Source organism: Narcine bancroftii, chromosome 7, assembly GCF_036971445.1.
Source record: "Narcine bancroftii isolate sNarBan1 chromosome 7, sNarBan1.hap1, whole genome shotgun sequence".
In the NCBI taxonomy this organism is placed as follows: Eukaryota; Metazoa; Chordata; class Chondrichthyes; order Torpediniformes; family Narcinidae; genus Narcine; species Narcine bancroftii.
Window position 1 is genome coordinate 170,339,625 of NC_091475.1, and position 13,869 is coordinate 170,353,493.

At 42.2% G+C, this 13,869-nt stretch overlaps 1 protein-coding gene across 7 annotated transcripts in view; it reads left to right on the plus strand.

The window, feature by feature from the left end:
- The first annotated feature begins 298 nt into the window (after positions 1–298).
- The window catches only part of LOC138739372 (cullin-5), an 87,586-nt gene continuing 74,015 nt past the window's right edge, over positions 299–13,869 (plus strand). Inside the window, exons 1-3 of one of the 7 annotated variants that reach the window (XM_069891278.1) lie at positions 299–664; positions 6,005–6,067; positions 6,713–6,773. In XM_069891278.1, coding sequence (XP_069747379.1) covers positions 6,771–6,773 — 3 coding nt within the window. In that variant the 5' untranslated portion in view covers positions 299–664; positions 6,005–6,067; positions 6,713–6,770. Of the gene's footprint in view, positions 665–857; positions 1,054–6,004; positions 6,068–6,712; positions 6,774–13,869 lie in introns of those variants that run through there. The other 6 variants (XM_069891280.1, XM_069891279.1, XM_069891281.1 and 3 more) reach the window with 6 other exon arrangements.

Below are 13,869 nucleotides of genomic sequence, written 5' to 3' on the forward strand. Positions count from 1 at the left end.
AGGTCGATCATGTGGATGGAAGGGGGCTCCACTCGGTCCTGCAGATTGACCTGCCAGCTGCTGAAGATGAACAGTGACCAGGACCCTTGCATCCTTCCCCAGCAACCCCTTTCTTCTTGGACCAGGTTCCATCATCTGTCCTCTCTTGCGTCTTCGCCTGTCCGACAGTTCAGGTGAACAAGTCCTAGATGATCAGCAGTGAGCTGGTGGAAAACTGGAGCAACACATGGGTGAAGGACCTGCGAGCCAAGCAGCATCGCTCCAGCACTGAGCGCGGTTCCCGTTTGAAGTTCTGGCGCGGTCCTGCAGCTTCCTCCGAGAAAGGGCGCCAGAGAGAGTGGACCGAGGGGGCCGGCACGGCGCTGCCTCCCGGGGAGGGAGGCGATGTCGACGGAGCGGCCGCCGAGGCGATGCTGGCGAAGGAGCGGCGCTGTCGTCGCCGTTTCGGCTCCGTGGTGGCGGAGCTCCGTTCAGATGGGGCGGGAGGGATCGGGTCGAACGGAGAAGACGGTCAGGCGGGGGGGCCCATCTGTTTCGCGGCCCTCCACCGTGTCAATGTGAGGAGAGCGTTTCCTTCCCGAAGTCTGTCGCCCTCTTGCCCGAAATCTCGCGAGAGGCTGAGAGCGACTCGGTCATGTTTAATATGGCGTCAAATCTGTTAAAGGTAAGCGGTTGGCCGGGCATCTCGGCTCGTTTACCTCATGCCCCTGATCGGCGCGGCTCTGGGGTTCACTCCGGCCTCGATCGGTTTCCTCGCAGGAGTTTGAGTGGGAGGCGCGGCCTCCTGCTGGTCGGGGGGCCTGGGGCTCGGGCGGTGAACTGCCGGGGATGGGGGTGGGGGAGACGGAACGGGAAGGAGAACGATCACTCGTGAAAGGCCTTTCTTTCCGATCCTCCCCATAATTCTGCGTTTATGAAGCTGTGGTACCACTTTGCCTTGGATTGGAGCAGAAGAAATGGATGGGGGTTCTTGTACAAACACCTTGAAACATCTTGGGTTGTCGTGTGTCTTGAGGGCGATGCAGATGGTAAATCTGGGGCTTGTATTTGCAAGTGAGTTTTATTAATTTATGTTGTAGATTTTTTGAATACAGCTTCCCCTAGTTATCATACAGTAGGAAGTGAATTTCAAAGCTCATTTATTTAGTGTAAAATGTTATAATTCAGATTTTTTATAAATTAATATAAAATTTCGTTATAAAAAGACTATTCAAGATTAGAAACAGTTTTAGAAACACTATATGGCTAGCATCTTATGGGTAAAACCATAGTCAAGTCAAAGTATCAGAACCAAGGATAGGAGAGAGATGTTACAAATTTCAAATGGACGTGACAGTCGAATATCGTGTATTTGCTCTCCTTTAGTTGCTACGACTGACCAATGTACTTTAAGATATTTTTGTATCTAAAAATCACTTCCAAAGAAAGATTAAAATTTGATTGTTTACCATTTAGATGAAAATGAGATTGAAAGCTTATTCACAGTTTTTTCTCTGAACTGAGACTATAAATTACATTTTTGCCTGTGTCTGATGTCTATAATTGTTGAATGTTTAAGAATGCAGTTATTCAAGCTTTGCGGTCATAGAAGGAATGGTTAAAAAATGATACCCACACTGCAATTATCAGTGGAAATATTTGTGATTGCAACACCACATTTTCCTGAATTTTGTGTGGAGAATATGGAAAGATAATTAGAGGGAGTATTTGGGTAAGGGGTTTGAAATGTTTTGTACATTATATTACCAGCAGTAAAATAGGGGCAAAAACATTTTCCCCAGCTTAATATTTGATATTTAAAAAGATATTGACTTTAAAGTTCACGAGCTAAAATTAGAATTTAGTTTAACTTGACCTTAGTGCATTGAAATATTTCTGTTCTCTAAATAAACATACATTCCATTCCACTCATGTTTTCAATAAACATGTGGGGGGAAAATGTGCATGTTTTATAGGGTAATACCTGTATTTTTAAAACATCTCTTTGTAGTGCATATCTAGAGTTGAATTGTTCCTGTTTTAAAATTTGGGAGGATGCAGTTATGGTGACCCTGATCAAACTTCTAATATTTTAACTTTGGCATTGCAGCAAAACACATCTCTCAAGAGAATTAGACTGGATTTGTAATGCTGCTAAAAGTCAGCCATAAAAATTATTATAGAATAAATGCAGCTATAAGTATGTGTGTTCTATAAATGCAGACTAGGGAAAAATTCTGAATCATCAAGCAAAATCTAAAATAGAAACAAAACACGAAATGTTCAGGTTCGTCAGCAGCTGCGCACAGAAAATCAGAGTTGAAATTTTAGACTGATGCCTGTTTATTAGAAGTAGGAAAAATTAAAGACTTAAATTGCAAAGAAGAGGGAAATTTGGAAAGAACATGGGGAATGTCTCCTAGAGGGTAGAGAGCAAGGGCACTTTAGTACCACAGAAGGTTGAGAGGGGTGGGGGTCTTGTTAACCCAACAGTTCAGGTAAGTAGAGAGATGAAAAATAGTTAAAATTACAGGTTTTAAGAAAACTGGACATTTGCAACCCAAACTGAAATTGCCAAATTCAGCTTCAAGTCCTTGGGGAAAAGAGAAAAAGAGGGGAAAGATAAGATGGTGCATTTTGTGCTTATGCTGAGCTTGGTTGGCACAGTATGAGAGGTCAGAGTGCAAGTGGGTTGGAGAATTAAACTGATCGGTAACTGGAAGTTCAGGGTCAACAATGCAGACAGACCAGTAGTGCTTTTCCATTGTAGAGGGGCCTCCGTCACAAGCAATTAATGTGCAGTACCAATTGGAAAAAGTGGAAATGAATAGCTACTTCATGTGGAAGGCATGTTTTGTTTCCTGAATGGTGGAAAGGGAAGAGATGAAAGGGTAAATGGTTGCATGGGACAATACCATGAGAATTGTTTTGGGTAATTATTTGCAATGGAGGACTCATAATACCAGGTTCAGGAACAGCTGCTACCCCTCCACCATCAGACTCCTAACCAACAAACTCAATCAGAGACTCATTTAAGGACTCTTGCTTTGACCATGATTTATTATTAAATAATTATTTTCTCTTATTACACAGTCAGTTTGTTTACATTTCTTTATTCATTTACATTTCTCTCTTTTGTACATGTACCTTTTCTTGAGTACAGTTTTTTGCACTATCCAGAAGTAGAAATTCTGCCTGGTTGTTTGATGCCATGTATGTACTCTGGCAATAAATCTGAACTTTTTGAACTTTGACCCCCAATAATGCTATAGTATCAAAGTGATTTGATTTTGGGTTGGGTGGGGGGGGGGGGGGTGTGGTTCTCGGTGAAGTTTCTAGTTTCCATGCAGTCCCATGGTATAGTTTAAGCAAGGCAAAGCCCTTGATAATCAGAATTTATTGTCATGAACAAGTCGTGATATTCGGTGTTTTGCAGCAGCGTCACAGTGTAAAAATTCATATTAGAACCATCTTACAACATTATTATAAATTTAAAAAAAATAGTGCATGGTTCATTGATTATTCAGGAATCTGATGGGAGCGGTGGCGAAGAAGCTGTCCTTGTGCCGTTGAGTTCTTAACTTTAGGCTCATGTTCCTTTTTCCTGATGATAGTAAAGTGAAGAGAGCGTGACCTGCATGGTGGGGGTCTTTGAGGATAGAGGCTGCTTTTTTAAAGACCACACCTCACGTAAATGTCCTTGATGGAATGAAGACTGTTGCCTGTGATGTCACAGGCTGAGTTAACAACCCTCTAGAGTTTATTCTCATCCTGAGACTTGGCAACTCTATTCCAGGCAGTAATGTAACCAGCCAAAATGTAGAGGTTTTCAAGAATTTTCGGTGACATACCGAATCTCCACAGACACCTCACAAAGTATAGCTGTAGGTGAGCCTTCTTTGTGATTGCATCAATGCGGATGCTCCAGTACAGATCCTTGGAGATGTTGACACTCAGGAATTTTAAATTCTTGACCTTCTCCACTACTGAGCCCTGGATAAGGACTGGGTTGTGTTCCCCTGACCTCCCTCTGAAGTCTACAATCATTTCCTTGGTTTTGCTAATGTTGAGCACAAGGTTGTTGTTGTTACACCATTTAATGAGCTGATCTTTCTCCCTCCTGTACGCTTCCTCATTGATGTTTGTGAATCTGCTGGCAACTGTGATGCTGTCAGCAAACTTGAAGATAGCATTGGAATTGTGCCTGACCACAGTCAGGGATGAACGTATTCTTGAGATGCGCCTGTATTGATAATCAGTCAGGAGGAGACGTTATTTCCAATTCTTGTTGACTGTTGCTTCCGATGTGAAAGTCAAGGATCCAGATGGGGTGGGAGGTGAGGGGGGGGGGGGGAAGCGGAGAGAGATACAGAGGCCTGGAGTTTGTAGCTTGACCAGCATTGAGAGTATAATGGTATTGAAGACTGCAGTCAATGAAGAGCAGCCATATGTATGAATTGCTGTTTTCGCAGTGATCCACAGCTGAGTGGAGAGCCAGCAATATTGCATCTGCTGTGGAGCAATCATGACGATATTATTGGACAAGGTGCAGTAAAGATAGCCAGGCCATAGGATATTCTTTGGATTCCTGTTGTGAATAGACCTGCCCCTGTGAGTGAAACACAAAAACTGCAATTGTTGGAATCTTTAACAAACAGTGGAGGAAATACTGGAGGAACTCAGCAGGTTGTGATACCTATGGCTGCCTGACCTGAATTCCTTCACTTGCTGTCTATGTTAATTTGGAAGAGTACAATGCTTCTGACCTTTCTTTGTGACAAAGATGCCCTTGAATGTTTAAAATGGCACAATTATTTTGCTAAATAGAATGAATTCAGAACAGATCTAATGGCTCATAATTGGGTAGTCTACTGCACTTTTAACTTAACTGGACATTTCTCTTGCTCTGTTGTTACTACTGGATCAGACTGCATGTATGGCAAACTGTCAAAGATTGATCAAAATTGACAAAAAGATTGATGTTGTGTGGTTCAAACATATTCAATAATGAATGCTAATAGACAATTAAATTGCTGACAAGAGGAGATAGTACCATGAGTATGACAATCCATTGATGGTGGAACCTAGCAGTTACTTAAGCCAATAATAAGACTGAAATGTGTGCGACCGTCTGGATAAGCTAAGTGGATGATCTATTTTTTTTCTTCTCACGAGGCTGCTCAGAATCAAATCATGAGAAGATCTCAGTCATTCGCATGATATCAACAAATGGTGAAGTGCACCCATTTAATAAAGGTTGTGTGGTATTGTCACCACTTACCAGTCCAAATTGAAACTCCATTGGTTCATCAGGAAATTTGTATTTTTTTGTCAACGTTGTTATGAAGTGCCATCTCTTCACCAATCATAAGCTCTATTACCTATTTGGTTCTGCCTGAATGCACTCTCGACTTCACTACAAGATGGTTCTGGTGGAATTTGTTATTGAGTAGTATTTGATGGAATGTGACAAAGATTCATGCAAAATTGCCATCAATTATGGGGAAAGTTCATTCTGAAATTGAATCGTATGAAGTGCACAAGGCAATGGCTATTGGAACAAATCTCAACCCTAGAATGTTACTACTGAGATGCTCAGAACAGGTCTAGTGCTCTTTAGTATCTTCATTATTGACAGTCCATGGATTTATAAAGACATAGAGACATATAGAACAGAAACTTTAAGAAACTATCAGAGGAAGCTATGAAAGCAGGTACAATATAATGTTCAAAAGATATTTGGATAATTATGTTGCTAGGTTTGCAAATGAGTAGGCCAGAATGGCAGTTCAGTTGGATTGGATGGGTTGGGCCAAAGGGTCTATTCCATACTGCATGGCACTATGAATTTTCACAGGTTCTGTGACCATCAAGTAGCCAGTTACACTCATCCTGTTATTTTTGCCAAATTCCCATCACTGCCAGAGTCTCCAACCTGCCTACTTATTTGGATCAGTTTTAAGTAGTCTGCACGAAACAGGTCTGAACCTTCACTGCAGCATTTCTTCATTTTGCAACTCCTCAGATAATGAAAAATTTTGCAGGAAGACAGATCATTGACAATCCATGGAACTTTGGAGCCATAAAGGTATGAACTTGTGTGAGACATGATAGGGTACGGATGTTGTGGTTATAGTAAAAACACTGAAATGCTGGATGAACTCAGCATTTGATTAGGGGGGGGGTTTTAACAAAAGCCAGAGATTGATATTAATGCCATTTAGTTGGAGGGTACCTAGTTGGAAGAAGAGATGTTATTCCTCCAATTTACGGGTGGTCTCAGTCTGCAGTACACGAGACCATGGACAGACATGTCAGCAAGGGAATAGGATGGAGAATTGAAATGGGTGGCCACTGGGAGATCCACGCTATTGCGGCAGATAGAGCCGAGGTGCTCAGCAAAGTGATATCCCAGTCTGTGTCCAGTCTCTCCGATGTAGAGGACACCTCAGGGGGAGCACCGAATGCAGTAGATGACCCCTGCAGATTCACATGTGAAATTTTGCTTCACTTGGAAGGACTATTTGGAGCCCTGAATAGTGCTAAGAGAGGCAATGTGGGTGCAAGTGGACCATCTCCTACAGTTCCAAGGGGACAACTGGTGGGGAGGGAGGAGTGGACAAGGGAGTCCTGGAGGGAGCGCTCCCTGCAGAAGGTGGAGAAGTCCCGGGTTCAGTTCCCGGATAAGACCCCAAATATGTTACGAATTAACAACCCTTTTAATTATTTTTAGGACTAAAGGGACTTTGTTAGCACTAACACAGGAACAGCAATGGAAAATTCACCAGACAATGGTAAATTCAAAATAATAGTTTTTTTAATTAAACTATTAACAATATAACATTTCTTATTTAACTCTAAGCTTACTCAACTCAAAACTTAACCCCACTATGTGCAAATCTAAGTGTGTGTGTGTGTAAATAAAGTTCCACTCTGAAAAGTCGATCTTTAAAAGTTTAGCATCATTTTATTCTTTGTTGAAGGTCTTAAATTCTCAGTTCAGAAATAATTAAAAAGAGCTTTTCAGGGCTCTTTACTCACAATGTTTCTATTTTTTTCCATGATGAATTTATGAACCCAGACAAGGGTTAAACAAAGTGGCTATATTCTTCCATAATGAATTCATGAATCCAGAGAAGGATTAAACAAATGTGGTTATCTTCTTCCATGATGAAATCACAAACCAGACTGGGGTTAAGCAAAGTGGCCATACAGAAATAGGCCCAATAGAAATCAGTGCTTTTTACCAAAGAGACAGCAAAATGATCCTTATTCTGTGTTCCCCCTTTCCCAGGAGTAACACAACAACAATACCAATTCTGGTTACTGTAATTCAACCCTGTCTTTCACAAGTTTTCAACCCCTGTATGTCACAGGGTTTTGACTTATGTCAACTCCCAAACTGAACTCTTCCAAAACTGGAATGTCTGAATTTGGTAATATATTTCTTCAAATCATGTGACTATTACATTATCACTGAGGTGAGTCTGCATTCTTGAAAACCACATGACCATCAGTTTTATTTCTTCTAAAATTCTGTTCCTTTTCAAAACAATTTCATAGCCATAACAACCTCTGGCCTCCTCTCTGTTCAAGAGGCTTAAGTGGCTTTGATTAAAAACAGATGGCTTCCTTCAGCAGTTCTTGAATAACTAAGACCCACTTGAAATCCATTAGTTCTGTCTGTCCAAGACCCTGTCACTCTGAGAATGAATACTCTTCTCTGAGTATAATGGTGTAAAGGTGCTGTGACCTGTGTGTGACCCTCTACCAGCCCACAACTAAGAATACAGATACAGTATTTTAACTCTATAATTTACTCTGCTAAGACATTTTTATATATGAGAAATATGGTTTAACATTAAATTATTAACATAAATCCATGACAGGAGGAGAGGGGGATGTGTGTTCTAGTGGTGGGATCATCTAGTAGGTGGCAAAAATTGCACGGGAGGATGAGGAGGTGGGTGGGATGATAGGTGAGAACAAGAGGAATCCTGTCCTTCTTGCACTTGGGGGCGGTGGGGATCAGGGCAGATGTGTGGATAATGGAGGATAGGCGGGTGAATGCCGAGTTGATGGTGGTAGAGAGAAAGCCACGTTTTTTGAAGAAGGAGGAAATCAGAATCAGGATTTATTATCATGAACAAATCATGTAATTTGGTGTTTTGCACAGCGTCATAGTGCAAATGTATATATTATAACCATCTTATGACATTGCTTTAAAAAAAAATCAATAATAGTACACGAAAAGTAAGGCACTGTCTTTGGTTCATTGATCATTCAGGAATCTGATGGCAGCAGGGAAGAAGCTGTCCTTGTGCCACTGAGTGTTCATCTTTAGGCTCCTGTACCTTTTCCCTATAGTAGCAGAATGAAGAGGGCATGGCCTGGGAGGTGGGGGTCTTTGAGGATAGAGGCTGCTTTTTTAAGACACTTTCTTGTGTAGATGTCCTCGATGGAGTGAAATCTGGTGCCTGTGATATTGCAAGCTGAGTTAACAACACTCTGGAGTTTTTTCTTGTCCTAAGCGTTGGTGCCTCCATACCAGGCAGTGACGCAACCAGCCAGAATGCACTCCATGGTACACCTGTAGAGGTTTCCGAGAGTCTTCGGTGACATACCGAACTTCCTCAGACACCTCACAAAGTATAGCCGCTGGCAAGCCTTCTTTGTGATTGCATCACCATGGAGACTCCAGGACAGATCCTCAGAGATGTTGATGAAGACTGGGTTGTGTTCCCCTGACTTTCTTCTAAAGTCCACAATCATCTCCTTGGTTTTGCTGACGTTGAGTGCAAGGTTGTTGTCATTACACCATTCAATGAGCTGATTTATCCCCCTCCTGTACACTTTCTTATTGCTGTTTGTGATTCTACTGACAACCATGGTGTCATCAGCAAACTTGTAGATAGCATTGGAATTGTGTCTGGGTGTACATTCATGGGTGTATAATGAGTAGAGCTGTGGGCTAAGCAGGCATCCTTGGGGTGCGTCTGTGTTGATAATCAGTGAGGAGGAGATGCTGTTTCCAAATCGTGCTGACTGTGGTTTCCAATGACAAAGTCAAGGATCCAGGTGGGGGTGCCTAGAGTTTGTAGCTTCTTGACCACCACTGAGGGAATAATGGTATTGAGGGCAAAGCTGTAGTCTATGAAGGGCAGCAGTATGTATGAATTGTTGTTTTTGAGGTGGTAGAAAGCTAGTGATATTGCATCTGCTGTGGAGCGATTATGACGATAGGCGAATTGCAGTGGGTCCAGATATTTACTTTGGTACATGTTAATTCTGGCCATGACTATCCTCTTAAAGCAGATTTCATCACATCTCTGATGATTTGGCATGGAAGTCCTCATCCTGGGTACAGATGCAACGAATTGAGAGAATGGAAAGGAATCCTTACAGGGGATAGGGTGGAAAGAGGTGTAGTCAAGGTAGCTGTGGGAGTTGGTGAGTATATAGAATATGTCTGTCAAGAGTTTGTCTCCTGAGATGGAAACAGAGAGATTGAGGAAAGGGCGAGCGTTGCTAGAGGTGGACCAAGTAAATTTGAGGTCGGGGTGGAAATTGACAGCAAAGTGGATGAAGTCAATGAGCTCATCATGGGTACATGATGACAGCACCAAAGTAGTCATCAATGTAGCAGAGGAAGAGTTAAGGGACCTTGCCTGTGTAGGCTTGTTGCATGGATTTCTCCACGTAGCCAACAAAAAGGCAGGCTGAGCTGGGGCCCATGCAGGTACCCGTGGCTACCCCTTTAACCTGCAGAAAGTGCGGTGAGTCAAAAGAGAAATTGAGGATGAGGACAAGTTTTGCCAGCCAGAAGGGTGGTGGTGAAGAGGGACTGGTTGGTTCTGGTTTCTGGTTTCTGGTTGGTCCAGAAAGAATCAAAAGGCTAATAGGGAATGGTAAGTATGAGGCGATCGAGTTCAGGGAACTAAAATAATGAGGCTTCTTCACTCTTGCACCTGTCACACCAGGGACTCGTATCAGAATAAAAATGAGACAATTTAGCCTTAGACAAATGTGCTCCATGTACCACTTTGATTTGTAATTGACAATGGTGAGCACATAATGAAGAGCTATTAATCAACTTAAGAATGATGTCCCAGTCACATCTGATATACCTTATAATTCGGCGTATAAGTCGACCGGCGTACAAGTCAACCCCCATTTTTCAGGCTGCCTGGGCCTCCCAGGAACGACCCAAAATTTTTTAAAAACTCCCCAATTTCAAGTAACAAACCTGTAAATTAAATAAGTTAATAAAAAACCTCGGCCTACCGGGCAGGAGCAGTGAAGGCCCATGGAGCTGGAACGGCAACATCGTGCTCCTGGCGGTAGAAACCTCAGCCTACCAGACAGCAACGGCGATGGCCCATAGAGCTGGAGTGGCGACATTGTGCTCTAGGTAGGAGCAGAAACCTCAGTCTACCAGGCAGCAGTGATGATGGCCCACGGAGCAGGAGTGCAGACATCATGATCCTGGCAGGAACAGGAACCTTGGCCTATCAGGCAGGAGTGGCAACGGCGACCTCAGGGTCCCAGGTAGGAGTGGTTATCATGGCACACAGCGGTGGGGAGGTGAAGGGGAGCGGCGGTCCCAGCGGTGGGGAGGTGCTTCCAGCATCGACTTATATGCTGAATTGATGTCAACTTTTTTTTGGTGAATTTAAGGTCTCTAAAGTATATCTGGTGTATAAGTCCACCCCCCCCCCCTCCCCCTTTGAGAATTTTTTTTAGAGTTTCATGATGACTTGTACGCTGAAATATACGGTAGTCAAATTTGGGTCCTGGGCCCAGGCATTTTTAATTGTGACCAACAAAGTCTGAGTTAAATTCAATAATTTCTCATAAATAATAGATATTAAATCTTTACAAGAAGACAATAAGCCAAAAAAATTAATCTTCAAAATTTGATTCAGACTCCCTTGGAAAATAGTTATGATTCAAGAAAATGCCAAACTTGCAAATATCTAAAAAATTGAGATTAGGCAAGTTAAATTTAGTGGAAAGCTGCCCAAATGATGCAAAATATCCATCAATAAACAGATTCTTATAACTTCAAATGCCCTCTCTATTCCATCTCTGAAAAATAAAATTATGTAAATAAGGTTGAAAAAAATGATTGGATATGATAGGGCTTGAAAGATAAAAATTATGAAATGCAAAATGTTTTCTAAATTGTGCTTAAATTATCATAGAATATTTAACAATTGGATTATCTATTAACAGTTAAGAAAGGAAGAGACGAGCCCAGATGCGCCAAATTAAAAAAAATTTGGGGGTGGGAGGAAATTCAGCTCCGTTGATACCATAATGGATGGTTGGAATAATTATGAAAAATGGACCAAAACATAAAACTTCATATATTGACTGCCCAGTAGTAAAATCTAAGGTTAGGTAGAGCCATTCCATCATCTTTTTAAGAATTCTTTATGATGTGCTATTAATATCTCTAAAGACTAGAAGTTACCTGACTGATAGACTTTTATTAACATGAGAAGGCATGTCTCATGTTGCTGACCCCGAGACCAGAGCTTGATCTGGGGGGGGGGGGGGGGGTTATGGCATTACCATCTTTATTAGAGAAATCAAGGGGGAGGAGCCACAGGTACAATCAGCAAACAGGGGCAGGTCAGCCATACACATACAAACAGTATTAACAGTGGTTCCACTACATTCACCCCCTGGCAGGGTGAAGTGGGTTCCATGTCCATCACAAATTTAGTTGATCCGGTGGTCTTGTCCGCCATTGTGGCCGTTGTAGCGCTGGCTGTGGCTCAGCTGTTGACTCCTGGATGGTCTGGTTGTTTATGGTGGGTGGGGTTCTGGAGATTGAACTGTGTGGGGGCTGGGATAGGGTGACATGTGGGGAATGATCATGGGGGGGGGGGGTGGATGGTCAGGCGGAGTCCCAGGGTCTCCCACATGTGCCAGATACCAGACAGACACAGTGTCCTTGCACCCATCTGGGTACGCCAAATAGGTATATTGGGGTTTGGTGTGGAGGAAGTAGACCCTCTCAACCTGTGGGTTGGACTTATGGCTTTTCACATTGCTTCCAGAGCAGGACTGGCCCTGGGGACGTCAACCAGGATGGTAGCATGGTCCCCAATGTGGAATTCCTGAGGAAGGGAGACGACCTTTCATGAGGCATGGCATTAGTGTCGATGCACAGAACGGATCTGTTTGCATAAAGCGCTTCAGGAAGGACCTCTTGCCAGTGGGAGACAGGCAGGCATTTTGACCTCAGGGCTAGGAGGACAGCCTTCCAGACGATGGTGTTCCCTCTGGGATTGTAGCTGGTGTCCTGCTCATGGCGATACCTCTGGCCAACATGGATATTGGCGCAGCTCATCATTCGTGAAGGAGGACCCCTAGACGCTACGAATATAACAGGGATATCCGAACATGGTGAAGAGGTTGTGTAAGGCAGTGGTCATGACTGGGCAGGGAATGGCAAAGGAGAAGTGTGAGTACTCATCAGTGATGTTGCGGTTTAAAGAGATCAGGGGCCTCTTGAAATTCATGCTCAAGTGCTCAAAGGGGCGGGTGGCCTTAATCAAGTGCAACCTGTTCAGCTGGTAGAAGTGTGGTTTGTAGTCTGCACAGATCTGGCAGTTTCTGGACATTGTCCTGATGTCCTCAACTGAATAGGGGAGTGTGTGGGCTGTGATGAAATAGAAGAACCTGGTGACCCTGGAGTGGTAGAGATCGTTGTGGAGGGCTTATAAATGGTTTATCTGTGGACTGGTGCAAGTCCCTCAGGACAGGGCATCCAAAGGATCTTATGGTGTTGCTGCCTTTATTAGGGGAATCAAGGGGGAGGAGCCAGAGGTACAATCAGCAAGGGGCAGGCCAGCCATATGTACAAACAGTATTAATAGTAGTTCCACTACACAGTAAAATAACTTTAATCAGGCGAGAGGATGTTTACCCTTTCACATGTAAGATGATATGGCCAAAGTAAGTCAAAAAAAGATTTGGGAACAAATATTGGAACAGATTGAAAAAGATATAAAAATTTTGGTGAAATATTATGACAAAAGGCCATTGCATTTATTGCGGTTGCATCTAATTTGTATTTTTTCATCTCGATGCTTAAAAATTAATTGGTAGAAATCAGTTCATTGGGTTAGCAAATAAACATTTTCATTTAACAGTTTAAGCCTTTTATGAGATTAGTACCACCCTGTCTATCTCCTTTATATAACTTCATTTATTGGTCTCTTTGGTCCTGGTTTTTTTGGTTCAGCAATTTTCCTTTTTATAAGTTTATTCAAAGTTCTTTCACTCTGTGTGAGAAAACTATTGACTCTCTCACTGGATCTTTTGATTAATAACTCCATGATCATGTTAATGTATCATTTTAATGGAATTTAAATGTTCAGAGTTTTTTTCCATGATGGAATATGAAGTGATGTTGTCCGGGTCATTAGGCTTCTCAATTTGTTCAGGAACTTGCCATTTTCTGAGGTTTCTGTTTCAAAATGAATTTTTAAGTTGGGATTATACTTGCAATTCAGGTTGACCCAAAATATCTTAAGGTATTGTTTTCAAGAAGGAAATGAAAGATATTTCAGAAATTCTACATTGTTTATCTTTCAAATAATATTGCTAAACATCTTTGTTTATGGGAAATCTTAGAAATCTTATTGCTGCAATTCTCACATTACACCCATGATTTCACTATGAAAAAAAAGTTATTTGGGAAATATCCCGAAACTGCAGAAAGCATGGGGTAAATGAAAATGATTATCTTTCATAAGGCCTTTCTGGGTTACAAATCCCTAATATATGGACAACCCTACATCCAATAGAGCTTCAATAATATTGGTGAATTTAAAAGTCTGACCTCGCTCTGTCCACTTTTAGTTGTTTTCGGTG